Genomic DNA, 22,641 nt, shown 5'->3' on the forward strand with positions numbered 1-22,641 from the left:
ATGAGTAGCGACACTGAGATGGAAGTGTTCGGCATCGCCGCTCCTTTCCTCCGGAAGTCGGAAAAGGAGAGGATCGAGGCTCAGAACCAGCCCTTTGATGCCAAAACCTACTGCTTTGTGGTCGACTCGAAGGAGGAATACGCGAAGGGGAGGATTAAGAGCACTCAGGATGGGAAGGTCACGGTGGAAACCGAAGACAACCGGGTAAGCCTCGCGCGTGCCCCCTGCAGGCCGCTGGGCCCTCTGCCCCCCCTCCCCGGGGTCCCAGGGTCTGTACCCCTGGCAGTGCCCCCATGATTTCCCTGGCGTCCCCGGAGAAAGCCTAGTGACGCTGGCCCGGGGTTGCTGGGCAGGAGAAGAACTAGGCTGTGGCAGATTAAAGCAATTCGTGTTCAGGAGCCCTTGCTAGTGTTCACATCCCTCTAAGGGCCTCGCAAGGGCGTGGGGTTGGGAGTCCAAGAGCCAGAAGGCCTCCTTTAGTAAAACTCTCTCCTTTGTAAGCCTGGGTTTCCCGACCTCCTTCTAGCTGTAGCCATCTGAGGAAGTATGGGAAGTATGAAGAACGGAAAGCGGGCAGGGGGTCTTGGTGGACCCCAGGCTCCATGTGAAATAGCAGCCTCCCTCTATGTGGCCTACTACCTTCTGGCCCAGAACATTGTGGGGGCGCTGGGAGAAATTCTGGACTTCACTCCTTTCTGGAATCGAGACCAGAAGAATTGGAAATGTTCCGAGAAAAGTTTAAAAGAAAATTAAAAGGAGAACGAGAAAATCTGAAAGAGAAGAGGAAATAGTGTCACTGGGCTGGGGAGAGGAAAACGGGCACTGAGAATCGTCCTTCGATGCCACCACACACCGGGGCTCCGGGAAGGTGGCTCTTGGGATGTGTCAGACGGCGGAGCTGAGAGCAGGTCTGCAAGGCGGCAGGGAACGTGAGAGCCAGACATAACTGAGACGGTCTGCACCCGTCACAAGGGGGGCAGGTGCACGGGATGGTTTCAGTAGATCCCAGCTTGGAGGCAGGAGAAGGTAGGTTCCCCGCCCGCCCGCCTTGCCCAGAGATGGGGCCACTGCAGAGACCAAAAGGCACAATCCCTGAGTGACAGAAGCAACCACATGCTGTCGCTGCCCCGTCTTCTCCCGCTGTCAGAGGGGCCTCTTCCCCAGGGCTTGCCCCTTGGGAGCCAGGCTCTTTGTGGGATCCAGACAGATACCTGCAGGGGCCAAAACGCACAGGGGACCCCACGTAGTCCTTGTACGTCTTCCCACGCAGACCCTGGTGGTCAAGCCCGAGGACGTGTATGCCATGAACCCCCCCAAGTTCGACCGGATCGAGGACATGGCCATGCTGACGCACCTGAACGAGCCAGCAGTGCTGTACAACCTCAAAGACCGGTACACCTCCTGGATGATCTACGTGAGCGACCCGCTTCCTGGGGCCTCTGATGGTGTTGGGGGGGGGCGGGTGGAGACACTTGTGTGGGTAACAGCGTCAGAAAGACTAGTGTTTGAGTAAGCTGTCCAAAAAAAGAGGGGATACGGGAGGAAAGGATGAGGGAAGACAGCAGGTGCTGGAGGAAGAGGGGATTAGGAAGAGAAGCCGGAAGCGGGGAGGGAGGGAAGCCAGGGGCAGGAAGGCCAGGCTGAGCTCCGGGTCTGGGCGGGGCCCCTTGCCGGAGGGCCAGCAGCTCCCCTCTGACTGTCAGTCATCTGCCCCATCTATAAAGAGAAATCAGTCTCTACAAGTTTAGCGTATACAAGTTTAGCATAAAGAAAGTGAGATATAAATAAAAAGCAAAGGCTTTTATACACACACACACACACACACACACACACACACACACGTTGTTTTTACACTCCACAGACCTACTCAGGCCTCTTCTGTGTCACCGTGAACCCCTACAAGTGGCTGCCGGTTTACAACCCCGAGGTGGTGGAGGGCTACCGAGGCAAGAAGCGCCAGGAAGCCCCACCCCACATCTTCTCCATCTCTGACAACGCCTATCAGTTCATGCTGACGGGTGCGTCTGTGGNAGGGTAAAGGGGCTTAGGCTGAAAGGGGCCAGATCCTTTAGGGCCTTGCAGCCGCCCTGCTAGGGAGTTTGGGTTGAATGCAAGCAATGAGTAAACCCTATGAAAATGACATGTTTGCGGAGCAAAAATGAAGATCGGCAATTTCACATGGTCCAACCCAGTTGGATGAGAAGCCACTGGCTGGTTTGAAGCAGAGCCTTGGCCTCCGAGGCTTACTGTCAAAGAGGAGGCTCTTCGAGCCACACCTGGGACCCCACAAAATGCTACAGGCCAGAGGACCAGCCTAGCGAACCTGGACACGCTGGGGAAGCTCCTTCCGCTGCCATCAACTCTTTTTTATTTTCTCCTCCCGCAGACCGTGAAAACCAGTCCATTCTGATCACGTAAGTGTCACGGCCGTGGCTCTTGGCCTCCAATGCAGGACGCAAAGATCCCTGGGGTGGGGCTCCTGGACGGCTCAGACTGTTAAGAGTCTGACTCTTGATTTTGGCTCAGGTCATGATCTCATGGTTCGTGGGTTCAAGCCCCACATTGAGCTCTACCCTGACAGTGCAGAGCCTGCTTGGGATCCTCTCTCTCCCTCTCTGTCTGTCCCTTCCCTGCACTCTCTCTCGCAAAATAAGTAAAGAAACTTTTTAAAAAATTAAAAACAGAAAGTACCTAAAGGAGAGTCTGTGATAAAAAAGACGGAGATGGGGATGCACAAGAGGGTGTGTGCAAGGCCCCAGAAAACCGGAATCCCCCTCTGCTGGGGCAGCTCAATGGGGACTAGCCTTCCCTGGGGCCTCTGCTTCCTCGAGTCCAGGCCTCTACGAGTCCAGCGTACGTCCAGGCCTCTGTGTGGCATCTTGGAGAGGCAGTTTATACTAATAGGACATGTTTCTCTTTCTCTCTTGGGGTCACAACAAACAGCGGAGAATCCGGGGCAGGGAAGACTGTGAACACCAAAAGGGTCATCCAGTACTTTGCAACAATTGCAGCCACTGGAGACTTGGCCAAGAAGAAGGACTCCAAGATGAAGGTATAGGGAAGGGGAGGGGTTTGCCATACTCCTGCTTGTGACCTTGGCCTCAGCTTCGCAGCGAAGGGCGTGGGGAGGCCACACTCCCCTCTCTTCAAGGCATGGAGGGCGGGCTTGGACTTGAAGTCCTCAGAGAGCCCGTGACTGCAGACAACCCAGTGTGGGGTCGATCTTACCCAACCAGATCCTGTGATTTCCTACAAAACAGGGCTGCAAGGCTTAACTGCGGGAGGTCATTTTCTTTTTTGATTTTTTAAAATGTTATTTATTTTTGAGAGAGAGAGACAGAGACAGAGAGGGAGAGGGCAGAGAGAGAGGGAGACACAGAATCCGAAGCAGGCTCCAGGCTCCATGCTGTCAGCACAGAGCCCAACGCAGCGCTTAAACTCACACACCGTGAGATCATGACCTGAGCTGAAGTCAGATGCTTAACCGACTGAGCCACCCAGGTGCCAGGAGAGCTTTTTCTTTTTATGGCAGAATCATATACACCAATTTAGGAAAACTGTAGCCACATGTGCTTTTCCAAACAAACAGATGACAACAGCACAAAATGGATGCAGATGATGCAACTAACTGCAGAACCAAGGGACTGAATGAAGCATTATGGGAATTTTACATCAAGACACCCACGTGTACCCAAGTACAGCAAAACCTTGGTTTGCGAGCATAGTTCGCTGGGGAAACATGCTTGTAATCCAAAGCACTCGTATATCAAAGCGAATTTCAAGAACCATTGGCTCAGTTGTGATCATGTAACATGGGGCGTCACGTACCACTCGTATTGCAAGACATCGCTCATTTATCAAGTTAAAATTTATTCAAAGTGTTTGCTTATCTTGCAGAATACTCGCAGACCAAATTACTCTCAATCCAAGGCTTTACTGTATTACAAAACAGTGAGAGGGTGTGAGGTGGGCCATGTTGAGGATTTGGTTGGTGCCTGAACTGGAAAAGTCAGGGAGGAAGGGACGGGCTCTGCCCTGGACAGCAAGGGGGGGGGGGGGGGGGGGGTGGGAGTGACAGAGCTGGGGAGCGGTATCCCCTGCCCTCTGCAGCGTCCCCCTCCCCCTGATTCCTTGCCTCAGGGGACGCTGGAAGACCAAATCATCAGCGCCAACCCGTTGCTGGAGGCTTTCGGGAATGCCAAGACCGTGAGGAACGATAACTCGTCTCGCTTTGTGAGTCTGAGTTCGGCTAAGCTGGGGTTTTCTCTGGGGCCCCCAGGAGAGGCAAGCTTCCTGCCCTCGCAGGGGCAACAGGCTGTGGAGGGGACCTGGGGAGACAGGCAATGATGGAATGAAACACAGCAACCAGACCGTTTCGGATAATGATGCTAGACAAATGGGGCGTGTGGTGGAGTGACTGGGGGCAGGATCTCCTTTAGACAGAAATGGCAGAAAAGGCATCTGGGGGGGGTCTGGCCCAAGAACCTCAAGATCTTCTGGATGAGAAAGGACAAAGGGAAACGCGAGCATACTCTCTGGGGCTGGGGAAGGCCTTGTGTAGTCAGGGGACCTGAGAGAGACCCCATGGTGGCAGCAAGGTGGGCAGGAGGTGGGTCCCAAGTGGTAGGGGAAGAGGAAGACAGAGGTCGGGTCACGTGGAGCCCACAAGAAGCTCCTGAGGAAGCTAGGAAGCTAGGAATAAGCTAGCTCATTCAGGAAGCTACTGAGGGATTCTGTAAGCAGGGAAGTGATACGGTTTGATTTGCATCTTGGAAAAAAAATCACTCTGTTACTTTATGACTAGATGGGGTGGGGGCCGTTTGGAGGAAATGTGGAGCAAAGGGCATGAAAGAAAGGAGGGCCCTCAAACTAGACAGAGAAGGGAGAAGGAAACATACCTAACTTTAAGTAGGGGCGGAAAGGTCGTGTTCACACTGCCCAAGAGACTAGCAGGAACACTTGGAACCACTTAGACCCTGGTGTCTGTTCCCCGCCCCCTCCCCCACAGGGCAAGTTCATCCGAATCCATTTTGGAACCACCGGGAAGCTGGCCTCTGCAGATATTGAAACTTGTAAGTAGATTACAGACAGGTGGATCGGGGTGGAGGGGCCAGTTTGGAAAACAGTGCCATGTCTGTGTTCGTAGATCTGCTGGAAAAATCAAGAGTGACCTTCCAGCTGAAGGCTGAGAGGAGCTATCACATCTTCTACCAGATTCTCTCAAATAAGAAGCCTGAGCTCATAGGTGAGGCCCCTGGGGCTCTGACGTCACTGGACCAGACAAGCTGCACTGTACGTAGGGGACCTAGGCAGCCAACAGAAGAAGTTTGTTTTAGGAATGGATGCGGCTATTTTGACAGTGATGTGTCAATTTGGGGGGAAAACAAAAACAGAAAACAGTGGACAGAACAAGACTAAACCCTGACTGAATTTGGCGCTGGTTCCAAAACGCCTTCTCAACTAGGCATTTAATAGTCCTTTCGCGCCCCCTAGTGGTGCTGACGTAGAATCCAACTTCTCCCCAAACACAGGCACCAGGCGACAGGGTATTCACCTGGTCCTTGTCCGGCACCCAACAGAGGCTTAGGTGAACAGGGTCTTTGCTCATTGGTTGTGCTTGGTCCCAGGTCAGGAAACAGGCTGAAGTCTTCCAATGGGTTTTGGAAAACCGCCTGTGCTTCCCCTCCCTGGGGGCTCCTCTCCTGACCCCCACTAAGCCAGTTTTCTGTATTAAATTTTCCCAACCTACGCCGATATGCATCTTTCATGTGCAAGGCAAGAGACCTTCAATGCTCTGGCTGGGGCTCCTGAACTACGTTGCCTGGCAGGCTGCAGAGTGCTGCCTGGGCTTTCAATGTTCAGCCACAGCCTGAGTCGTGGGAAGCTGTTGAAGACATTGCTAACTCTAAACTCAGTCTGGGCTCCAGCAGTGAGAGTCTCAGCCCAGGGTCTAGGGGCCCAAATCCACCGGGTGGATGTTCTCTTTGCACCTGGGGCACCTCTTGATGTGGAACCTGTCATTGCAGAGCTGCTCCTTATTACAACCAACCCTTACGACTACCCGTTCATCAGCCAGGGTGAAATCCTGGTGGCCAGCATTGACGACGCCGAGGAGCTGCTGGCTACGGACGTAAGTAGGATGGAGGCAAGACGTGCAGGGTGTCCCTCCTCCATCATGAGTGTCCGCGGACTAACATGCTGTTCTTTGAATGCCAGAGCGCCATCGACATCCTGGGCTTCACCCCAGAAGAGAAGTCTGGACTCTACAAGCTGACAGGCGCCGTGATGCATTATGGGAACATGAAGTTCAAGCAGAAGCAGCGGGAAGAGCAGGCGGAGCCAGACGGCACCGAAGGTACAAAATCACCAAAACAGGACCTATGCCCGAGCTGGGCGGGGCGTCACCGAGATCATTTGGTGCCTCATTTGAAAGCAATTAATCCCTCCACCTGGAGAGGTGAACCTCTCTGGGGCTCTGATGCCTAGTGTTACCACCCCTCCATTTGCTGAATCACTGGAATGGGCTCGTTTCCGAGGCAAGGAGACATGACCAGGGCTCTCCGGAACCCAGTCCTGCCTTTTCGTAAAACCTATCGTATCCTCTGACTCACTTAACTTCCATTGGCCACATACAAGCAGTTTAAAGACATGGAACGTGGGGCGCCTGGGTGGCTCAGTCGGTTGAGCGTCCGACTTCCGCTCACATCTTGATCTCATAGTACATGGGTTCGAGCCCCGCATTGGGCTCTGTGCTGACAGCTCAGGGCCTGGAGCCTGCTTCAGATTCTGTGTGTGTGTGTCTCTCTCTGCCCCTTCCCCGTGCTCTCTCAAAAATAAATAAATGTTTAAAAAAATTAAAGATATGGAGCATGAAACAAAACAAACTTCGCTGAGCTTTGAAACATCTGGATGATTTTCAGAGTGGTTCTTCTACTTTGCCAAGCATGAGGGGTGTCCGTCTGTCTTTCTTTTCCTGACAGTGGCCGACAAAACAGCCTATCTAATGGGCCTGAACTCTTCAGACCTCCTGAAGGCTTTGTGCTTCCCCAGAGTGAAAGTTGGGAATGAGTACGTTACCAAAGGTCAAACCGTGGACCAGGTAAGTGGCTGCTTAGAGGCTGGGAGAGACACGGGCACCCGACGGCCACCACCTGTGACTGCAGTGACCTTTCCTCCAACAGGTCCATCATGCTGTGAACGCCCTTTCCAAATCAGTGTATGAAAAGCTGTTCTTGTGGATGGTCACTCGCATCAACCAGCAACTGGACACAAAGCTGCCGAGACAACACTTCATTGGTGTCTTGGACATTGCGGGCTTTGAGATCTTTGAGGTTTGTGTCCCCGATGTTCACGTCTTCACGTGGCTGTGTGCAGAAGGATGGGTCATCACAGTGCTAGAGGGAACAGGTTAAGGGGAGCAGCCTGTCAGAGCATCAATCCCTGCACAAAACTGTAGGGTGGATCAGGTAGAAGAGAAGTATCCTGTGGGGTGGGGTGGGGTGGGGGGCTGTATACTTTCAAGAGAGGAGGAGATGTGTGACGCATGGAATTTTATAAAGGACATCATAAAATGAGTAAAAGAAAGAGCTCAAATGCAATTACTGGCATAGGAAGAGCCAGCCATATAGAGAAGTTGATAAGCCAGTCATGGGATTTTTACATAAATATCCTCATGGTTCTAGGTTCTCGTATCGCCATTCGTGAGAGCATCTGTTTTGTGTCTCCAAGAGACACAGGACATGCTGGCTAATGAAAGATGAGCTTGTAGTTTGTAGAGAAAGACAAGGTATGCACTGTACACCGAAGAGTAACTACAGAATAAGCAGACCGTGCTTGGTGCACAGGAGAGATCCGACCATGGAGACTCGGGAGACAGAGAAACACCTTCTAGCTGGAAGTTCAGAGAAGTCTCCATGGTGGAAGAGACGTGATCTGGGCTAGACTTTGAAGAACGTGTCCATGTTGAAGGGATGAATGAGTTGGCAGAGCCTGAGGCAGTGAAGAGGGAGGCTGATGGGTCTTCGGTTTTCAAAGTCTAACTCTGCATGTGAATGCTGTATTTCGGTATTTAGTACAACAGCCTGGAGCAGCTGTGCATCAACTTCACCAACGAGAAGCTGCAGCAGTTCTTCAACCACCACATGTTCGTGCTGGAGCAGGAGGAGTACAAGAAAGAGGGCATCGAGTGGACGTTCATCGACTTCGGGATGGACCTGGCTGCCTGCATTGAGCTCATCGAGAAGGTGTCCTGATCTGTCCGCTCAGTAACCTCTTCTCGTCTACTCTGCGGCTCACTGCTGCAGCTCCCATGTACCTAACGTGCATTTTGTTCTGCTTTAATCCAGCCCATGGGCATCTTCTCCATCCTGGAGGAGGAGTGCATGTTCCCCAAGGCCACGGACACCTCCTTCAAGAACAAGCTGTACGACCAGCACTTGGGCAAGTCCAGCAACTTCCAGAAGCCCAAGGTGGTCAAGGGCAGGGCGGAGGCGCACTTCTCGCTGATCCACTATGCGGGCACCGTGGACTACAGTGTCTCAGGCTGGCTAGAGAAGAACAAGGACCCGCTGAACGAGACCGTGGTCGGCCTGTACCAGAAGTCCTCCAACAGGCTCCTGGCGCACCTCTATGCCACCTTTGCTACGGCAGACGGTAACAGACTCCACAGAGCGCCTTGTATCCGTGCTGTCTCCTGCCCTTCGGTTCACAGGCCTGAAAGATCCCTGTAGATCTGATAAAAGTGTGCGCCATCTTTTATGTCTTTCAGCTGACAGCGGAAAGAAGAAAGTTGCCAAGAAGAAGGGTTCTTCTTTCCAAACTGTGTCTGCTCTTTTCAGGGTAAGAAAAATAGAAGTTTGTTTGCTTGCAGCTGGTTTAAGCGACTGCAACATGAGCAATGGAGAGGACCCCGGTTTATTCAAGAATAGGAATGTGGTCTTAACCGGATTACGGCTACTCGGCAAGGCTGAGTGGCAGTTTGACAAAACGTAAATATATATACTAATATAATAATTATATAAATATATATAATATGCAAACGAGGTGTAACAAATGTGGGTCCAGAGTTTCATTATCACCTCGTACTGTAAGGAGATGGGCTAGCTGGCCTGGGGGGTGAGACCTCAGCACAAACTTTCCAAGTGGCCTGAAGGACACAGGCAATAGAATCTCAAGCTCCCTGTGGAGCCAGATGCATTTCTGGAATTGATTCCAGAGAGCATTTTGTACATGCTTAGTCTCTGGCTCACAGTGAAGCAAAAGACTATTGATCAGTTATTTGCCTCTACCTCTAGCCATTGGGATATTCAAAGAAAGAGTTAAATGATTTCGCCCTTTAGAATTCATGGTAAGTTTAAAATAGATACCTCATTTTTCATTAAGACATATCTCAGCCTGTCAAATGTAAACTTTTTCTTTTAGGAAAACCTCAACAAGCTGATGTCAAATTTAAGAACGACTCATCCTCACTTTGTGCGCTGTATAATTCCCAACGAAACCAAAACTCCAGGTAAGACGCTTGCTGGCTCTCTAGACGGTGCCTAGTTTCTAGGAAATCCTGCGTGAAGCTGATGTCTCTCGCCTCTCTTCTCAGGGGCTATGGAACACAGCCTTGTCCTGCACCAGCTGCGCTGTAACGGTGTCCTGGAGGGCATCCGCATCTGTAGGAAGGGATTCCCAAATAGGATTCTCTATGGGGATTTTAAACAGAGGTGTGTGATAAAAATGTTGTATACTCTTCTTGCTGAGGTGTGTAGATGCTGGGATTCGAGAGGGAGAAATACTGGTATGAAAAGGCCCATTTCAACAGAGCGGGTGTGGAGTTTCATGTAAAATAATTGGCCCAACTCCTGGCCAAGTTTGTATACACTTCTTTCTTCCATGTTTCCTCAAGAGCTTGTTTGTATCCAGTATGGCAGAACAAAACCTGCCTTGAAAGTCAGGAGGCTTAGATTTCAGGCCACCACCCAGCAGTGTGACTATGGGCAGATTTCTCTCCCTCTCTGGACCTTGGCCTTCTTGCCTATTAGAAGGGAGGCCTGAACCAGTTGGTCTCCAAGGTTTACTTCTTGGCTGATGGTCTATGATTGTCTCTGTGTCTACAATGGCAGATACCGAGTGCTGAATGCCAGTGCAATCCCTGAGGGACAATTCATCGACAGCAAGAAGGCTTGTGAGAAGCTGCTGGCATCCATCGATATTGACCACACTCAGTACAAATTTGGACATACCAAGGTAATGCCTCAGCTCTGACAGGTGCTGGCCCGTAGTCCCTTTTAGACTTCTCCAGCCCACAGACTCATAATGCTCTTCTCCCCCGGAAGGTGTTCTTCAAGGCTGGCTTGCTGGGAACCCTGGAAGAAATGCGGGATGACCGCCTGGCCAAACTGATCACCCGGACACAAGCGGTGTGCAGAGGGTTCCTCATGCGTGTGGAATTCCAGAAGATGGTGCAGAGAAGGTCGAGGAGGGTCTCTGTTCAAATGTGAGCCCTTTGGGGAAAGTGGAAGGGGGTCTCTCCTGGAAATAATCAATATTTTCTTTTCAGGGAGTCCATCTTCTGCATCCAGTACAACATCCGCGCCTTCATGAACGTCAAGCACTGGCCCTGGATGAAACTCTTCTTCAAGATCAAGCCTCTCCTCAAGAGCGCGGAGACCGAGAAGGAGATGGCCACCATGAAGGAGGAATTTCAGAAAACCAAAGACGAGCTCGCCAAGTCGGAGGCGAAAAGGAAGGAACTGGAGGAAAAATTGGTCACTCTGGTACAAGAGAAGAATGACCTGCAAGTCCAAGTGCAAGCTGTATGTGTCTAGAATTTAACTTTTCTTGTAGATTTGATCATTTAAAAAAACTGGACTTGGGGTGGGATTTTTGCTTTTTAGTTGGGATGCTTCATAATGGACTTCATATATACCAAGGTACTGGAGATGTCACAAACCTTATCTCATCAAAGGAACTCATGGTTCTTTTTTTTTTTTCTTTTTAAGGAAAGTGAGAACTTGTTGGATGCAGAGGAAAGGTGTGACCAGCTGATCAAAGCCAAATTCCAGCTGGAGGCCAAGATCAAGGAGGTGACGGAGAGAGCTGAGGATGAGGAGGAGATCAACGCCGAGCTGACGGCCAAGAAGAGGAAACTGGAAGATGAGTGTTCAGAGCTCAAGAAAGACATTGACGACCTTGAGCTGACCCTGGCCAAGGTTGAAAAGGAGAAGCATGCCACAGAGAACAAGGTACTCTCTGTGGGTCTTTCCAGCTTCATGTAGTCCTTGCGAACCCGACTTTATTTCTTCTTCTAATTGCTTGTGGCCACCTCCTAGGTTAAAAACCTTACGGAAGAACTTGCTGGGTTGGATGAAACCATTGCAAAGCTGACCAGGGAGAAGAAGGCCCTCCAAGAGGCTCACCAGCAGACCCTGGATGACCTCCAAGCTGAAGAAGACAAAGTCAACTCTCTGAGCAAAATCAAGAGCAAACTGGAACAGCAAGTCGATGATGTAAGGAAATAGTGCTAATTGGGAGTCCTAGAACTTCAGGCTTGGAGGAACCCCCCAAACCCTCTGGTGCAGAGCATTTGTTCTCAAAAGGATCTGGTATCCTTTTCAGCTGGAAAGCTCCCTAGAACAAGAAAAGAAGCTCCGTGTGGATCTGGAAAGGAACAAAAGGAAGCTGGAGGGAGACTTGAAGCTTGCCCAAGAGTCCATATTGGATCTGGAGAGCGATAAGCAGCAGCTGGATGAGAGGCTCAAGAAGTAGGTCCTGAAACCACTGCTTTCAGTCTTCCAAGTCTCTGGCTATCATGTCTTCACACATTCCACATTTCCCTCCACAGGAAGGATTTCGAATACAGTCAGCTGCAGAGCAAAGTGGAAGATGAGCAGACTCTGGGCCTCCAGTTTCAGAAGAAGATCAAAGAGCTACAGGTAGGAGGCATCCAGGACTTTTCTTTCACATGAAGGTGGCCCACCGTGGGCTGGACACTGCCAGCCGTAAGCCATGGAGAGCAGGCGGGCAGGACCATGGGATTGCCCACCTCATTGGTTTCCTTTCTGCTAGGCTGACCCAGCAGCAATGAGCAGTTCTTCCATAGTTTAAAATAAGATACATAACGAAAGTGTTTGGGGTCAACATGCGGTTGAAGGGACAATATCCTGGGTTGGTCACTGCAGGGGTAATGATCTTGTTGTTGTATTAAAGGAAATGAGCAACAGTGCTGTTCCTCTAGGGGAAGCCTAAACTTTGGTTTATCTAATCAGAATGGAAGCTGGCCCGTGCTTGACATGCAGGGTGAGTCACTCTAGGGACTGGCTGCCCTCCACAGGCTCGGATTGAGGAACTGGAAGAAGAGATAGAGGCAGAGCGGGCGACCCGCGCAAAGACAGAGAAACAGCGCAGCGACTACGCCCGGGAACTGGAGGAGCTGAGTGAGAGGCTGGAGGAGGCGGGAGGTGTCACCTCCACCCAGATCGAGCTGAACAAGAAGCGGGAGGCCGAGTTCCAGAAGATGCGCAGGGACCTGGAGGAGGCCACCCTGCAGCACGAAGCCACGGCGGCCACCCTGAGGAAGAAGCACGCGGACAGCATGGCCGAGCTCGGGGAGCAGATAGACAACCTGCAGAGGGTCAAGCAGAAGCTGGAGAAGGAGAAGAGCGAGCTGAAGATGGAGATCGATGACCTGGCCAGCAATGTGGAGAGCGTGTCTAAGTCGAAGGTGCTCGGGCAGGATGGGGCCCAGTGCTTTCTCAGAGAGACACCTCTGGGTCTTTCCGGCTTGAAGAGAGACTTGATTCTCTCCCCTCTCTCAATCCTTTAGGCCAATCTGGAGAAAATATGCCGAACTCTGGAGGATCAGTTAAGCGAAGCCAGGGGCAAGAACGAGGAAATTCAAAGGAGCATGAGCGAGCTGGCCACACAGAAGTCCCGTCTGCAGACGGAGGCTGGTGAGCGATGGGATGGGAGGGCCACACCTGGTGGTCGCCTACGGTGGGGGACAACTGGTCAGCAGGAAAGGGCAGCACTGTGTGGGGGAGAATCTCTAGGAAAGTGTATTTTCCGAGAGAAGCAATCAGAATAACCCATTTCGCTTAGGTCATGATCTCATGGTTCGTGGGTTCGAGCCCCGCGTCGGGCTCTGTGCTGACTGCCAGCTCGGAGCCTGGAGCCTGTTTCAGTCTGTGACTCCCTCTCTCTCTGACCCTCCCCTGCTCACACTGTCTCTCTCTCTCTCCTAGAAATAAATTGAAAAAAATATTTTTAAAAAAAAAGGAGTCATTCAAAATATCATGAACAGGGGGACCATTGAGAGTTCAGTAAGAACAGGGGTGAAGAGAAGCAGACCTGAGTGAGAAGGGATCCAGAGCATCACTGGTTCTAAATGGCAGACATAGGACTAGAAACGAAGCCCGATGGCTCTTCCACTTCTTGCTGTGTATGAATTCAGACATGTGGTGTGCAGTCATGTGTTTCAGACAATAGAGCAAGAAACACAGCCAGTTTGTATAGGCTCCTGCTGGGTAGTAGTGGAAATACAGGGAAACATTATCTGGGTCTTTCACCTCGGAAGTGTGCCCCCCACCCCCACCCTAAGCCCTGCTCCTCCAGCCCATCGTCCCAGTGAATCAGTCAATCCTTTGCTAGCAGCCACGACCAAGACAGTGAAGAAAAGAGGCTTAGTTGCCACTTTGTATAATAATCTTGGGAATTTCTTGGGAATTCACCTCTGGAGTGGTAAGGCCTCTCCCCCCACCTCTCCCCTCTTACGTCTGCAGAAGTGTATAAACCTGAACCTACCACATTTACCCAAGAGTCTCCCATCCAAGTACTAACCAGGCCGGACCCTGCTTAGCTTCCAAGATCAGACAAGATCGGGTGCATTCAGGGTGGTATGGCTGTAGACAACATTTTCCCAAGAGTCTAACCTCAAATTACTAGCTGCAAAGTCCTAAGGAGGCACTATTTCTCTTTCATGGCCATCCAACAAACAGCTGGAAACAAAAGCCACTGGAGGTTCTGATGGGTGTTTTTAGGTGGCAATGTTTTTTTTTTTTTTTATTTTGTTTAATGTTTGTTTTTTGAGAGAGAGAAAGAGAGCAAGTAGGGGAGGGGCAGAGGGAGAGGGAGACACAGAATCTGAAGCAGCTCCAGGCTCCGAGCTGTCAGCACAGAGCCCGACGCGGGGATTGTGTCTTTGGTTTCCTTTCCATGGACGCCTCTCTTCTCCCCCGAGAAAGGACCACACCTGATCACTTACTCTCTCCCCAGATCTTAGCACAGTGCCTTACACACAGTAGGAACTTGACGAATGAATGAATGAAAAAAAAAAAAAGAATAAAATGAAAACATTTCCTTCTGGACACAGGTGAGCTGAGTCGTCAATTGGAAGAAAAGGAAAGCATAGTGTCCCAGCTTTCCAGGAGCAAGCAGGCATTTACCCAGCAAATAGAAGAGCTCAAGAGGCAGTTAGAGGAAGAAAGTAAGGTAGGAAGTTGAGGGAGTGTGTCCTCGATCCCCCCGTCTGTAACCATCACCACCTGCGGGGAAACACGGCAACTTGACTCAGGAGGCGATGGTGGCAGGGATGCACTTGGATGGGGTCATGGCGCAAGACACCAAACTGCTAATCCACTGGGGGCTCGCCCCGTTCCTGACTCTCGCAGGCCAAGAACGCGCTGGCCCACGCGCTGCAGTCCTCCCGCCACGACTGTGACCTGCTGCGGGAACAGTACGAGGAGGAGCAGGAAGGCAAGGCCGAGCTGCAGAGGGCGCTGTCCAAGGCCAATAGCGAGGTGGCCCAGTGGAGGACCAAATACGAGACGGACGCCATCCAGCGCACAGAGGAGCTGGAGGAGGCCAAGTACGCCACTCCGTTTGCCTTTAGGGGAATGAGAACTTTCCAATGATTCCGATAGAGGTCACTGACTTCATAACTGTGTGCTTGGGAATGGCTTTGTTACATTACTAGGTGTTCCCTCACCTCTTTTTTTTTTTTAATGCTTATTTATTTTTGAGAGAGAGAGAGAGAGACAGAGCATGAGCATGAGCATGAGCAGGGGAGGGGCAGAGAGAGAGGGAGACACAGAATCTGAAGGAGGCTCCAGGCTCCGAGCTGTCAGCACAGAGCCCAATGTGGGGCTTGAACTCCAAGACCGTGAGATCATGATGTGAGCCAAAGATGGATGCTTAACCTATTGAGCCCCCCCCAGGCGCCCCTTCCCTCACCTCTTTTAATGTGGCCCAGCACGTGCCATTGGAGGGATCTGGTGGCAGCACATTAAGACAAACAACCTTGATCTTTGTTGGAGATAAGGCAGGTTATTGATCGCTCCGCTTTAGCAGACAGGAAATTCTCCTGGGCTCATGGAAGCAGGTGGCTGTTGGAGTCACACAGATGAGTGCTTCCAACGTGATGAATAGTGATGTTCAAGAGGATTGAGCTTTAAATAGCATCTGCTTCTCTTTCATATTCTTTAAGGAAAAAACTTGCTCAGCGCCTTCAAGACTCCGAGGAACAGGTTGAGGCCGTGAATGCGAAATGTGCCTCCTTGGAGAAGACCAAGCAGAGGCTGCAAGGAGAAGTCGAGGATCTGATGGTGGATGTGGAAAGGGCCAACTCTATGGCCGCCGCTCTGGACAAGAAGCAGAGAAACTTTGACAAGGTGTGGGGTCAGCACCACGCAAGCCGCACGCTTGACGCGGAGACTCCCTCCTCCTGGAAGGAGGACACTGGGTCCCAGTCCTGACTTGCCCCCTCCCCCCCCCCACACGCTGGCGTTTCCTCCTGTGGAAAATGAAATGGGCACGGGCTGGGGGTGGAGGTCCCTCCCAGGCATTCTGAGGGTAGACAAACCAGTTGCTACAGTGTCGTTCTGTTCTAGACTCTGTTCCCCACACTGCTGGTGTGTGTGTTGGGGGGGAGGGGAGTTGACACGACAGAATTTGACTCGGGTCCCTTCGGGAGGCTCTCTGGAAGCCTCTCTTTTAGTATGACATTAAGGTTGACTTGAACCAAAGTTTTAAGGAAATCTTTAGAAGTTCAAGGCCATTCTCATATTAAGAAAAGGGCAGAGAATTCCTTCTCAAAGGATCCATGTGCTTTTAGAGATGGCAACCGTTGCTGATATGTTACTGATCTTGAGTATATTTGTGGGAAGAAATCCCCACTAGTCGGGTAATCAGGAACGAGAAGCAAAGGCAAGAGACGCCGAATGAAGCCCCAGTTCCCAGCTGGGCCACCTGCACGCTTCTGTTTAGTTGGGGGCCTGGAGAAGAGATGAGGAAGGGGACGCTTCCCCGCCTGTGTTCTAGGTGCTAGCCGAGTGGAAAACCAAGTGCGAGGAGAGCCAGACCGAGCTGGAGGCTTCTCTGAAGGAGTCCCGGTCTTTGAGCACCGAGCTCTTCAAACTGAAGAACGCCTACGAGGAAGCCTTGGATCAACTTGAGACCGTGAAACGAGAGAACAAGAATTTGGAACGTAAGCCGCTCAGGACAGCCTGTTGGCTCCCTTCGCGCTGTCGCCGGGGCGGGCGTGGCTTGGGGACGCAAATCCTTCAGCGCATGTCCAGCAAGCGTTCGTCGCTGGCGGGGGTGACTGTGAATATGGTGGCTTATCTCCGGGAATCAGCCACCTTAGAACCACGACGGGCTGGTTGCAGGGCCCCCGCAAGCCTGTGCCCAGGTACTCACGTGCAACCCAAACTGATTTCTTTGCAGAGGAGATAGCAGACCTCACGGAACAAATCGCTGAAAATGGGAAGACCATCCATGAACTGGAGAAATCCAGGAAGCAGATCGAGCTGGAAAAGGCAGACATCCAGCTGGCCCTTGAGGAAGCGGAGGTGAGCAGACGCGGGGCAGGCAGTGGCGGGGACACAGCCCCGACCCGGGCGCCCACCAGCCTCACCCCGTGGCTCCCTTCCTGTCTCTGTCAAGCCACAATCCTGATGCTGGCTCCTTCCCTCTCCACCAGCATGACATAACCCCTGTGGACTATCTTGGATTTACTGGGGAAAAATCATTACATCACAATAGGTCTGAAAGTGAGATCTTGCAGAATCTTAGATGAATTTTTTTTATTTTTTTACAAATAGTTTATTGTCAAGTTGGTTTCCATATAACACCCAGTGCTCATCCCCACAAGTGCCCTCCTCCATGCCCATCACCCCCCTTCCCCTCCCCCCATACCCATCAGTCCTCCGTTTGTTCTCAACATTCAAGAGTCTCTCATGGTTTGCCTCCCTCCCTCTCCCCAACTATTTCCCCCTTTCTTCTCCCCCATGGATGGACCTTGAGGGTGTTATGCTGAGCGAAATAAGTCAGGCAGAGAAGGACAAATACCATATGTTTGCACGTATAGGAGGATTAGGAGGAACTTAACGGAGGACCATGGGGGAATCTTGGATGAATTTAAAGTAACCATGAGGTGCTTTATGCTCCTAAGGGACAGGATGATTTAAATGTTATTACTGTTTGATTGGATAGTAAAAAACAAACAGCAGTGAGACAGGTATGTGGTTTCTGCACTGAAGTGAAAAATGGAATTTTTTATTTTTATTTTTTTTTAATGTAACTTATTGTCAAATTGGCTAACATAGAGTGTGTAAAGTATGCTCTTGGCTTTGGGGGCAGATTCCCATGGTTCATCGCTTATTTACAACACCCAGTGCTCATCCCCACAAGTGCCCTCCTCCATGCCATCACCCCCCTTCCCCTCTCCCCCACCCCCATCAACCCTCAGTTTGTTCTCTGTATTTAAGAGTCTCTTATGGTTTGCCTCCCTCCCTCTCTGTAACTATTTCCCCCCTTCTCCCCCATGGTCTTCCACTCAGTTTCTCAAGATCCGCATATGAGTGAAGACATATGATACCTGTATTTCTCTGACTGACTTATTTCACTCAGCACAATACCTTCCATTTCCATCCACGTTGCTGCAAATGGCAGGATTTCATTCTTTCTCATTGCCAAGTAGTATTCCATTGTGTACATAGACCACATCTTCTTTACCCATTTATCCACTGATGGACATTTAGTTTCTTTAAAAAGGGAATTATTTAAAAGACAGTTTTGAATACTGCTGAGTTACACTAATGAAATGCCCCTGCAAAGGGTGGTGTAGCGGGGCACTATTTCTGTGTTTTTCTTCTTCCAAGGCCGCCCTTGAGCACGAAGAGGCCAAGATCCTCCGCATCCAGCTTGAACTGACACAGGTGAAATCGGAAATCGACAGGAAGATCGCCGAGAAAGACGAAGAGATCGAGCAGCTGAAGAGAAACTACCAGAGGACGGTGGAGACCATGCAGAGCGCCCTGGACGCTGAAGTGCGCAGCAGGAACGAGGCCATCAGGCTCAAGAAGAAGATGGAGGGGGACCTGAACGAAATCGAGGTCCAACTGAGCCACGCCAACCGGCAGGCTGCCGAGACCCTCAAGCACCTCCGGAGCGTCCAGGGACAGCTCAAGGTGTGAGGCGGCTCGTTGGCGGGAAAGCCTCTCCCGTCCACAGGCGCCCCGAGACGTTGCCTACCTAGACTCGTGGCCCTAACGCCTCGATGCCAAGCAGCCTTTTCCTTTACCTCCCGGCCAGGACACGCAGCTGCACCTGGACGACGCGCTCCGGGGCCAGGAGGACCTGAAGGAGCAGCTGGCCATGGTGGAGCGCAGGGCCAACCTGCTGCAGGCTGAGGTCGAGGAGCTGCGGGCGTCCCTGGAGCAGACGGAGCGGGCTCGGAAGCTGGCCGAGCAGGAGCTCCTGGACGCCAACGAGAGGGTGCAGCTGCTGCACACCCAGGTGAGGGACTGGCGGGCGGGCAGAGGCGCAGAGGCCCGGGCCTGACCCGCGCCGGGTAACCCCGCCCCTCCTGTCCAACCTAGAACACCAGCCTCATCCACACCAAGAAGAAGCTGGAGACGGACCTCACGCAGCTCCAGAGCGAGGTCGAAGATGCCAGCAGGGACGCAAGGAATGCGGAAGAGAAGGCCAAGAAGGCCATCACAGACGTAAGGCTCTCCCGTCCTGTCCCTGTGAGGCGGCCAGAACTGCGGTTCATTGAAGCCCCTCCCCCTCCCGAGCCTGAGACTGTTCCCACCAGACGCAGAGTTCCTCCCCCGCCCCCCGGGGGGACACGTGGGTGCATTCTGCTCCCAAGCTGCAATCCGCCTCCCCTTCATCCGACTCAGCACGTCCCCTCCCACACATTTAAAAGGCCAGTATGATAAATAACGGGGATTGAAAAAAAAAAAAAAAGCCTAGGAAGGATTAGTGTCCCTCTCTAAGGCCCACAGGGAGAGATGCTTCAACATCTCCTTCAACATCTGACTTACTGCAGACATGAAAATGAGACTCTTAGATGTCAGTATGTCACCAAAGGTCACCTGGCCTGGCCTGAAGCTGGCGTCGCTCCCACCCACTTGCCTTGAGCAGGCGTGTCCCCGCCAGACACAGCTCCCACAGCGCCACCTGCTGCCTGGTGGGGACCACTGCAGCTCTTCTGCTCACCTGCGCCTCCGTTCCCTCCCCGCCGTCCCTTGAGCTCCCGATCCCCAAACCTGCACTGCTGGGTACCACCTCGGTCTTCTCCAGGTCTCAGGTTCCTTTGAAAACATACACTGGTGATAATGAAGCAAAGAATTCCCAGGGGAAGCGGGGAAAGGCCCAGGGAGGCCAGTGCAAGAAAGGGAAGAGATCATTTTCCATCCAGTCCACGGAGGTTGTGTTTGTCGGGTTACTTTCTGTACCTGGAATAGCTCTTCTGCTCCTTTGTGGAAGGGCGGGCTCAAGCACTGCCTCGCCCGTTGTCCTCTATCTCTAGCGCGGCTCTGGTCCTTGGGTACCCAGGTTTTGAGCTCCAGGGCACCTGACCTTCGTATGCACCTTAGCGGGCTTATGCTGTGATGCAATTACAGGCGGCCATGATGGCCGAGGAGCTGAAGAAGGAGCAGGACACCAGCGCCCACCTGGAGCGGATGAAGAAGAACCTGGAGCAGACGGTGAAGGACCTTCAGCACCGTCTGGACGAGGCCGAGCAGCTGGCCCTGAAGGGCGGGAAGAAGCAGATCCAGAAGCTGGAGACGCGGGTGCCTGCGGGATGAACCCCGGGTTGAGCCCCTGGCCCCAGCCCCTTGTTCTCCAGCCCCACACCGACTTCCCACCTGTTCCCCCAGATCCGGGAGCTGGAGTTTGAGCTCGAGGGGGAGCAGAAGAAGAACACGGAGTCTGTCAAGGGCCTGAGGAAATATGAGCGGCGGGTCAAAGAGTTAACTTACCAGGTAAGTGAAGGGAAGCCCAACAGGCATTTTCCCTGTAAAGCGCAGACGCCGCCCTGGGTCCCGGCTCCAGAGTACAGGAAGAAACCCACTGCCCCGGAAAAACCTGGCCAGACCTCGGGCACCCCTGCCCCTCCTCTGGCCACTCTCTGTCCTCGCTTTCAGAGTGAAGAGGACAGGAAGAACGTGCTGCGGCTGCAGGATCTGGTGGATAGGCTCCAAGTGAAAGTCAAATCCTACAAGCGGCAGGCCGAGGAGGCCGTAAGTCAGGCCCACGCTGTGATTCCCAGCAGATGCTGGCCTGTCCCTCACAGTGAGCTTAGGACAGGCGCACACTCACCTTTCCTGCCCGGGCTCTTTGGTTTCAGGACGAGCAGGCCAACGCGCATCTCACCAAATTCCGCAAAGCTCAGCACGAGCTCGAGGAGGCAGAGGAACGTGCGGATATTGCAGAATCTCAAGTCAACAAGCTTCGCGCCAAGACCCGCGACTTCACCTCCAGCAGGGTGAGTGGTCCCCACGGGCGCCAGACGGAGAAGAGCGGGTGTCTGCGAGGGTGGGGGCTCCGGGGCCCCCTGGGAATGCAGCAACGCAGACACTTTTGAGCCGGACAGAGCCTTGGAGGACCCCCTACTTTAGAACTGGTCAGCCTCAGGCACAGCAAAGGAAGGGATCTGCCTAAAGGCATTTAGCTAAGAAGAGCCTCACTGCAACACAAGTTGCACTAAAACACCATCCAGCGGAGGAAGGGGCGGTTTCCCGCTGAGATCTTTCCGACGCCCTCTGCTGGGCCGGTCTTCAGTCGCTGCGCCTGCAGGTGACTAACCACAGGCACCAAGCCCCCGAGGATGGGGCTTGTTCTCGGGGGCCAGTTTCTCAGGCTGTAGGGTGACTTCCGACATGGATGCAATCGTGTGTTCTCCTGAATATCCTGGGTCTTCCTGGAAACACCCAAGCGCGAGCACGTCCCCGATGCTTGCAGGGAGAGGGGTCAGGAGGAAATGTCTCTGCCGTCCGATGTAACCTGGAATGCCCCCTTTCCTTCCAGATGGTGGTCCATGAGAGTGAAGAGTGAGCGACCCTCTTCTGGGACAGGGCAGAAAATATGCACAATGTGTATTTTCATGGTTCCTGGCCATGACAGTTAATTCCCATGGACTGCTTCTTCTCTCACATTAAACTTTGCTGCATTTTCAACTTGAGGCTGTTTCATTGTATTTGTTTTCTCTCTCCTGTGTGGAAACGGTTCATCGCTTGGTGATTTCTGTGCCCGGTGTTGAAATCTCCATAGGCAGATGGCTTGACAAACTCCTCTGACGTGTGTATTTGGGGACAGAGGGAAATTGCTTTTATTTATTGTTTATTTGTTTATAAAAGAATTTTTAATGTTTATCTTTGAGAGAGAGAGAGAGAGAGTGTGTGTGTGTGTGTGTGTGAGTGTGAGAGAGAGAGCAGGGGAGAGGCAGAGAGAGAGAGAGGGAGACACAGAATCTGAAACAGGCTCCAGGCTCCGAGCTGTCAGCACAGAGCCCGACGCGGGGCTCGAACCCACGAACCTCGAGATCATGACCTGAGCTGAAGTCGGAGGCTTAACTGACTCAGCCACCCAGGCGCCCCAAGATTGCTTTTAAATGTGAGATCAGGTCATAAAGAAAAGATAGTCCTAGATTAACCACTGCTTTGGCAGGGGGAGAAGAACGGGGGAGGGTTTGTTAAAAGAGTTGCCCCTTGATATGATGTGAGGGCAACACAAAGGTTCAGGGTGGGAAGCCCTGCTGAGTAGGATTACAGGGCAAGGGACAGAGTCCCCCCTCTATGTCCTGTCAGGAAGGGCCCTGGAGTCTGGCGAAGGCTAGCTGGGCAGTCCCCCACGCAGGCGCCGTGTGAACTGTCGGCCACACACAAATGAATGAGCTAGGGTCGGGCCTCTCCAGGAGCTCAGTCTTCATCTGCCACCGAGTCCCTGGCTCCTTCTGCTTGACTTCAAAGCCGCACAGCAGAAAACCTCACCCTTTACCCAGAGTAAACCTGTCTTTACCTTAAGAGAGAGAAAAATGGCAGGAAGTCACAACTCTTTGGCTGAGCTGCTGCTGGAAATAGTGCCTTCCAACCTGGAATCATCCGTTTCTTGTCATAATTAAACTTCTCAGAAATAGTTGCCAAGTTCCCTTCTCCGTCCAATCCTAGAGGATGAGGGGAGACTCAGTGGGCAGCAAAGGCCCGGTGGGGAGCTCCCTTCAGGACCCAGCGTGGAGTTTAGCGCCTCCAAGGATCTGTCACTAGAAAGAAGGCCGATATAATGTCAGACTTGGCGTGTCAGTGCTTTCAGAGAATTTTGTCTCGAAGACCGTGTCTCTTCGACTTGCTTTCCATACTTCCTGGGAAC

The 22,641-nt window shown here is 52.2% G+C and overlaps 1 protein-coding gene across 1 annotated transcript; it reads left to right on the top strand.

Annotated features, from left to right (window-relative positions):
- Positions 1-21,457, top strand: LOC144217151 (myosin-3). Its single transcript, XM_077746692.1, has 39 exons — positions 1-204; positions 1,271-1,414; positions 1,862-2,018; positions 2,387-2,414; positions 2,944-3,052; positions 4,141-4,233; positions 5,009-5,072; positions 5,147-5,245; positions 6,027-6,130; positions 6,217-6,355; positions 6,981-7,099; positions 7,182-7,331; positions 8,073-8,243; positions 8,346-8,652; positions 8,768-8,838; positions 9,421-9,508; positions 9,593-9,710; positions 10,110-10,233; positions 10,323-10,459; positions 10,547-10,802; positions 10,989-11,231; positions 11,319-11,495; positions 11,605-11,750; positions 11,831-11,921; positions 12,320-12,709; positions 12,812-12,938; positions 14,357-14,475; positions 14,655-14,851; positions 15,470-15,653; positions 16,303-16,468; positions 16,708-16,832; positions 18,144-18,452; positions 18,577-18,780; positions 18,864-18,989; positions 19,896-20,066; positions 20,154-20,258; positions 20,421-20,516; positions 20,624-20,761; positions 21,304-21,457. Exons 1-39 carry the CDS (start codon positions 1-3, stop codon positions 21,328-21,330), a joined length of 5,823 nt encoding a protein of 1,940 aa, XP_077602818.1. The 3' UTR covers positions 21,331-21,457.
- The last annotated feature ends 1,184 nt before the right edge of the window (positions 21,458-22,641 follow it).

Source organism: Crocuta crocuta, unplaced genomic scaffold (assembly GCF_008692635.1).
Source record: "Crocuta crocuta isolate KB4526 unplaced genomic scaffold, BGI_CrCroc_1.0 scaffold139, whole genome shotgun sequence".
In the NCBI taxonomy this organism is placed as follows: domain Eukaryota; kingdom Metazoa; phylum Chordata; class Mammalia; order Carnivora; family Hyaenidae; genus Crocuta; species Crocuta crocuta.

Bases quoted from the DNA above. Each gene is read 5' to 3' on its own strand.
- LOC144217151 (XM_077746692.1), top strand. From the start codon at position 1: ATGAGTAGCGACACTGAGATGGAAGTGTTCGGCATCGCCGCTCCTTTC. The intron at 11,232-11,318 runs GTACTCTCTGTG...GCCACCTCCTAG, and splicing joins AGCATGCCACAGAGAACAAG to GTTAAAAACCTTACGGAAGA. The intron at 11,496-11,604 runs GTAAGGAAATAG...TATCCTTTTCAG, and splicing joins TGGAACAGCAAGTCGATGAT to CTGGAAAGCTCCCTAGAACA.